We start from the raw sequence: 7290 nt of genomic DNA, 5'->3' as shown, positions 1-7290 counted from the left end.
CCTATTCCCCACCTTTAATCCTAGCCACACCCTCCCCATTTAATGCAGGGTAACCTAGAGCTTACAGTTCCTCTCCTCCCAAACCAGGACCGAGGCTTGCATGGGGCCCCAGACTCCCGAGATCCACTGCAGGGCCCTTCCTGTCCGGGGGAAGGAGCTCTGGGGATTGGCTCATCTCCTCTGCCCACTCCCCTGAGTTCCCCAAGCTCCCCTAGGATGCTGGTACCTGAGAGGATGGGACCACAATAGGCAGGAAGGAATCTTAGACCCTCAAGATTAACACCTCTGTCGGGAAGCTGAGAGTTGCGTGGTGTCCCTGTAGGCAGTCAGCGGTCAGCAGTCAGTAGGCAGCGAGCAGGGTGTCCCCTGAAGCCAGCTCTGGCTTCAGCTGATGAGAATCATTCCTGCCTTGCCATGGGTCACAGCCTTATTTCGGGCTGCAATAGGAGCTGGAGCCAGAGGCTAAAAGCACCAGAACCTAGGGAAGACAGGTGCCCTGGCAACAGGCCTTTGCAGACAGAGGGCTTGCACCCACGTGTACACACACGCTCACATATGCACACACCAAAGTCACCTGGAAATGTTGAGGGTCAGCTGCCAGTAGCTTCCGCTTGTTAGCTGTTAATATCCTTAGTGCCAAGAATGGTGCCTGATAGGAACTCAGTAGATGTTTGTCAAAGGAAGGAATGGATGGATAGATAGATGGATGAATTAATGAATTGCTCCTCAATATCTTTGCTTGACTTATCCTTTTCTTCCTTCCTTTCTTCTCTCCTGCCTTTCTTCTTCTGCCTCCTTCCTGCCTGCCTTCTTTTCTCCCCTCCTCCCTCCCTCCCTCTACCTTCTCACATTCCCTGAGCCTCTCTCTAAGGACTGAAAATAAATAAGGCAGGGCTCTGTCTTCAAGGAGCTCAGCCAGGTCAGATTCAGACAGGTAAACAAGCTTTGGGAAAGGCTCTGGGAGAGCCCAGGGGAGGGAGTTACCAGCTCAGCCTGGGGTGGGGGGAGAGAAGGCTTCCCAGAGGAGGACACACTGGAGTTGGGCCTTGAAGGATGAGTGGGAGTTCACTGGGCAGAGAAGGGGCATGGCAGGCAGTGGACATGTCACCTATAAAGATGGTAGGGGGTTGGCAAGTAGAGCCTGAGCTGGAGCTGGGGGCAGTGCTGAGAGATTAGCCCAGACAGTGGGGGCAGGGGCCAGATCCCAGCAGGCTTTCAAAAGGAAACTGTGTTTATAAAGGATTGCTGACAAGATTAAAGTGGTGAAATGGAGTGATCGGATTGGCATTTTCCAAAGATATCTTTGCTGCCATGTGGGAAATAGGTTGGAAGGGGCCAGACTGGAGGCAGGAGGACCTGCCTGTCACCAGGGGTGGCTGGATCAGGGCAGTGACAAGGAGATGGAGAGGAGAGGGAGTTGAGGGTTATTTGAAGAACCCTTGGGTCTTGGTGAGGAACTGGATGCAGGAGGTGAGGAAAGGGAGTCCCACTCCCCTGTTTCATGCTTGGGTGACTGGAAGGGGAGGAGCAGGAGGGGTGGGTGCAGACACTGAGGTCAGTTTTGGATGAACTTTGAGGTGTCGGGGGACTGGGATGAGATCACCAGTAGGCAGTGAGACAATGTGCCGTGGTGAGGCCCCAGCCAAAGACAAAGATTGGGTCCAAGGCACACACACCACTCCTGGGGAAGGGTGGGCCTAGCAAAGATGGGCTGGGTGCAGGGTGGGGAGCACCTGTGTCTGTGTGCTGGCAGACTATCCTGGGGTGTATTTCTGACACCTCTCAAATCAGAAGCCTGGATTCTGCTGTCCACCACCCTGACCTTAGCTTCCTGGCCCTCGTTGGGCCTGAGCTTCTAGAGAGGAAGAGTGAGGTATGTTCCCAGGGCAAGCTTAGCCTCACCTGGGAGCAGGATCACAATCCCCTTCTCTGGCCAAAGGACGCTCCTGTCAGGAGAGGATGCCTCATGGCCCGAGTCCTTGCCTCACTGGGGCTGCCTGGCTCAGATGGGACCTCTTACAGTGGCTCGTTTCCTGCCCTGGCACCCCCACCTGCCACGAGGAAACAGCCTCCGCGCACGGAGCCCTGACCCAGCTTGGCCCTGCCCACTCTGGTGATAGTGCTCTGTGGTCAGGGCCTGGACAATACCACCCTGAGACATTACCTAGACCAACTCCCCCCGTTATAAGGATGGGGAAGCTGAGGCCTGGAGAAGGAGTGGGCTCACCCAGGGTCACCTCGCTTGTCCATGACAGGACCAGGACTGCAGCCCAGGTACTTCTGTGGCCTCAAGTTGTCCGTTGTTCCCATCTCTCCCCATGGCTGCTTCTTCCCAGGCTCCCATCCCATGTGTCTCAAATATTCCCAGCCACCCAGAGTCCCATGGACTGCTCCATGCTTGGGGAGAAGGCAAGGACATCAGACACAGCTGAAAATGACACAGGAGGCAGAAGAATGCAGGAAGCATTTATTGAGGGCCAGAGCTGAATTCTACAAGAGGCAAGAGGCAGGACACAGGCAAGCTCTAGTGGGTTAGAGGAGAGGTTGGGGAGAGGGCAGTGACAATGAGAGAACAGCCAGGGGCTGGCTTGGGAACTGCCGGTTTCTCAAGGCTGCCTCCTGCTAGTCCTCTGGGAAATGCAGGTAGAAATGGATCCTCTATGCTACTGCCTCAGCCAGAGGCCTGATGGTGTCCCTTCTCTGGGAGGGGCCCTTAGCCCCAGTCTCCTGTGCTACAAGGGACCCAGCAGCAGGTGGGGGCTTTGGTAAATATAGTCACTCATCATTAACTGAGTAAGAGCACCTTCTCATCTTCACACCAGCAGGAGCATTCCTGAGACTCAAGGAGCCCTCTAAGGTCACTCTTTCATTCCAAAGCACCCCGTCCCAACCCTATCTTCCATGCTGACCTTAACTCCCTCCAGCCTTACTTGGGGGTTCCAGATCTAACGTCACCCTGGTAAGTCCTAAACCCACACTGTCCTTCACCTTTAGCAACATCCTGGTAACCTTTCACCTACATACGTTTGATCCTCAGCCAATTCCATCCCCCTAGCTGATCCTGAAGCTAATATTCTGAACCTCTAGAAGGCTCTACCAGCCAACCCTGGAAACTACAGAACTCAGCCATATTCCTCCCTGAGTCCCTCCTGGGGACTGGAATCACAGCCACCAAGGTTTAGGGAACCAGTGAGGGCCTGCAGCCAGGCTCCCCCAGGTCACTGGGCACCAGGCACTAGCTAGGTCAGAGTGCACTGGGGAAGGGATGGGGCAGGATAATGTCTACTTTTCTGGGCATGATATGGACACTGGGACTGAGGTCTGACACTGAAGAAGGGGACATTTCCAAGGGGGTCAGAAATACAGGCAGACCCTAACCTAACACCCTGCTCACGTACCCAAGCTCATCGGCCCCTAAATTCAAACCCAACTAGCCCACCACCACCACCCACCCCCGACTTCCTAATACCATGGAATGCATTTCAAGACTGGAAGAGCCCTCAGGGGTCATCTGAGCCAATCCTGTCCCCTGCTAGAATCTCCTCTATGCACCCTGGCCGTGCTTTTCATACTTCCCGTAACAAGTAACTCTTTGTCTCTCTCTTTCCCAATAAGCAACCCCAAACTGAGGGCAATCAGGTAAAGTCACATGGTAGCTCTGTATCTCTTCTCTCCCCAGCTCAGCTTTGAGCCTAGAACCTGCCATGAATGGGCCCAGAAGGAACAGATGAGCTGGAGGCCCAAGCCCTAGGCCCAAGGGAAATCACTGCCTTATAATTCTCTTATGGCTGCAGATAAGATGTCCTGGACAGTCTGAACTGGGATGGAGAAAGTAGCATGACAGGGACCCGGGGAGAATTTTCCTGCCTCTTCTCTCCAGAGGGGATAATGGGACACCTTGAGCTGGCCTGGGAGACCTCTCTAAAGGTCATTGTGATAAAAATAGAGCTGTCTGGGAAGGGATGGAAAACAGCTGCTCCTGCCTGGTACTTGGTGCCAGGGAGCCGGATGGTCAGGCCAGTGCCTGGACATGGGACACAGGCCTAGGATCTTCTGAACACACCCCGCTTGCCAGACTCCAGACAGCAGGGCCAGGAGGGGAGGGAGGAGTGTGGAACCCTGAAGGTAGCAAGTCCAGGGGTCCATATACACACCGCCCTGCCTCATCCAAGGCACTAACTAGTGTGTGTGTGTGTGTGTGTGTGAGAGAGAGAGAAAGAGACAGTGTGTGTGTGTGTCTGTGTGTGTACTGATGGGAAGGGGAATTTTGACGTTTGTGGATTGCCTTGGCCAAAGCCACCATTAAACAGATGGGAAAGCTGAGGGTCAAACAAGGAAGGGTCTTACCCAGCGTCACACAACAGCTGAATGAGAGCAAGGGCTAGAACTCAAGCTTGCGTCCCTAACCCATCCCCAACCCCAGAGCTCTCCTCTGCTGAACCCTCATCTCTGGGGCTGCCCAAAGAGGCCAGACCCTTTGGGTCCCCCAGGTCTAATGAGCCTTCTTCTGGCTCTGCCCTCCCGGGGTGGGGTCGGGGGTGGGGCTCTAGGTGGTGCAGGAGGCCTCGGCGGGGAGGCTGCCACGCTTGAGCCGAAGGCTGCCATTCCACCCGCGGGGACAGATATTGTAGCCGAGGATGCCTGGAGACTTAGCCCCGGAGTCCTCAGAGTCGAGGGACACGTCGGAGTCCGTGGGCGAGCGGCGGCAGAGGAAGGGCCTGGGAGGCGCGGGCAGCGGGCTCCGGGGACTGGTGCAGGACGAAGGCCCGGCGGGCAACGGGCTCCGCGGGATGGGCGCGAAGGCTGCCCCCGGCACAGCAGCCGAGCCGGGGCGGGCGGGCTGTGGCGAGCGCATGCGTGGGGGCGGCGGCGGCGGCGGCGCCCTGGGCGGGGAGAAGGGCCGCAGGTTCTCGGCGCCCGCCGACCGCGGGGAGGCGCTCTTGCGCCGGGCCGCATTGATGATGTTTCGCGCCAGAAGCGCCTGCAGCTGGCGGCTGGGGGGCCGCGCCTCGGTCTCGGGTCGCAGCGGGGACACTGAGCGCTCGCTCCACGAGGGAGACATGGGCGGCGGCGGCGGCGGCGGCGGGGGGCTGCTCATGCTGCTCCCGCGGCGTGGCTCCCACGGCCCCGGGCTCATCCAGCCGTCTAGGCTGCTGGGGGGCCGGGATGCGCCCGGCGTCCAGGGTGGGGAGGTGGGCAGGCTCTCCCGGCGGTCCTGGGGAGAGAGCAGAGAGGGTGGGGCGTGCATTAGTGCTGAGGTCCTCCACACCGGGCTTTAGGAAGGGGCGGAGTCCAATTTGTCCATTACACCGAGAAGGGAAGCCACCGATCCAAGTCAGGTAGTGCCTGCAGTAAAACGCAGGCGCCCAAACACTCAGCCCGGAACGCCTGAAAAGTCCCCGCTGTCTTGTGTCTGCCTCCGTGTTAAGAAGACTCGCTTTGGAGAGAGCCGCCTTAACTTACTAACTGAGTTTGGGCAAGTTACTTCACGCCTCTGGGCTTCAGTTTCTGCTTCTGTAAAATGGGGTGCGATAACAGTACTTAACCTTATAGGGTTGTTGTGAGGGTTAAATGAGATAACTGATGGAAAAGAACATTACATATATCGGCACATTCCTTGGAAGAAAGTGCTCAATAGATGTTGATTACCATAAAGAAATACCAGAAGGGCCTGGCGTGGTGGCCCGCACCTGTAATCCCAGCACTTTGGGAGGCCGAGGCGGGTGGATCACCTGAGGTAGGAGTTCGAGACCAGCCTGGCCAACATGCAGAAACCCTCTCTACTAAAAATACGAAAATTAGCGGGCATGGTGGCGCGTGCCTGTAGTCCCAGCTACTGCGGGGGCTGAGGCAGGAGGATCGCTTGAACCTCAGGCAGAGGTTGCAGTGAGCCGAGATCGTACCACTGCACTCCAGCCTGGGCAACAGAGCGAGACTCTGTCTCAGTTTAAAAAAAAAAAAAAAAAACACTAGAAGGATATACATGAAACTAACCAAAGTGGTCACCTGTTAGGAAATGGGGTGAGAACAGGAACAGGGCACACAGCCTGAGGCACTGGGAGCTGCTCTGTCTGTGGCACATCCCGGGAAGCCTTCAGTCAGGCTAGCTGAGGGAGGCTTCGGTTTCCCCATGACTTAGGGAGAGGAGCTGGGAGGGAAGTCCTGGGCCCAGGGCCACATGGGAAGAACTAGATAGAGGCTGAGACTAGTGTCTCAGGGCCAAATGCCAAGTCAGGGTGGGCTCTGTATGTCCTCTCATCTGACCATAGTGTCACCCTGAGCAGGGAGGTGGGGCCTAGAGCTCATGACCCAAGCCAGTCAACAACTGTTGAGGCAGGGGAACCCAGCTCTTCAGCCAAGAGAGTAGGCTGGGGCAGGGAGATGGGAATAAGGCTTTTTAACATATTGCTTTTTATATAAGTTTAGATTTCTGAACCATATGAATGTATTATCTATTATCAAAATTAAAATGTAAAAATATTGACCATTATTATTTTTTAAGATGGAGTTTCGCTCTTGTTGCTCAGGCTGGAGTGCAATGGCACAATCTCAACTCACCGCAACCTCCACCTCCCGGGTTCAAGTGATTCTCCCGCCTCAGCCTCCCGAGTAGCTGGGATTACAGGTGCCTGCCACTACACCTGGCTAATTTTGTATTTTTAGTAGAGACGGGGTTTCTCCATGTTGGTCAGGCTGGTCTCGAACTCCTGACCTCAGGTGATCCGCCTGCCTCAGCCTCCCAAAGTGCTGGGATTACAGGCGTGAGCCACCGTACCTGGCCGACTATTATTAAAGTTGGACTTAGGGAAAGACCCTCTCAACCCCAAACCATTTGCCATGTTGCCATGGTCACCTCATCATCTTTCCTTGGATGCCTGAACAGGGAGGAAGATCCTCCTGACAGATGGAGATACAAAAGGAAGTCGGGTCATTCCTCCCCAGGCAGCACATGCCCCTCCCTGAGCTTTTTCACAGCATGGGGAGGGGAGTGTGGTTTTGGAGAGGCCAAGATGGTGAACAGCTTGGAGGCTATAAAGCACTGGTCGGCGATGCAGGGCCATACCTGTTTCCTATATACTTAAGGACTTTCAGTCTACAAACTTCATTCTCATCCTTTATCTCATTAGGTTTTCACAACAGACTAGTGAGGTAATTAGCATTACCACACCCATTTTACAAATGATGAAAATGAAGCTCAGAGGTGTAAATAACAATCTAGTGTGTTCTGCCCCACCAGGAAGTGTGTGTGTGTGTGTGTGTGTGTGTGTGTGTGTGTGTGTGCTGCTCTAA

The 7290-nt window shown here is 55.3% G+C and overlaps 1 protein-coding gene across 11 annotated transcripts in view; it reads right to left on the bottom strand.

The window, feature by feature from the left end:
• Positions 1-2453: 2453 nt before the first annotated feature.
• The window catches only part of SYNPO (synaptopodin), a 58118-nt gene continuing 53281 nt past the window's right edge, over positions 2454-7290 (bottom strand). For all 11 annotated transcript variants that reach the window (XM_063665284.1, XM_054488267.2, XM_063665286.1 and 8 more), the window contains one exon: positions 2454-5215. In XM_063665284.1, the coding sequence (XP_063521354.1) occupies positions 4547-5215 (669 nt within the window). In that variant the 3' untranslated portion in view covers positions 2454-4546. The remainder of the gene's footprint in view (positions 5216-7290) is intronic.

This window comes from Pongo pygmaeus, chromosome 4, assembly GCF_028885625.2.
Source record: "Pongo pygmaeus isolate AG05252 chromosome 4, NHGRI_mPonPyg2-v2.0_pri, whole genome shotgun sequence".
Taxonomy (NCBI): domain Eukaryota; kingdom Metazoa; phylum Chordata; class Mammalia; order Primates; family Hominidae; genus Pongo; species Pongo pygmaeus.
Note: the sequence above shows the minus strand (reverse complement) of the source record. Positions and strands in the feature narration are given on the sequence as shown.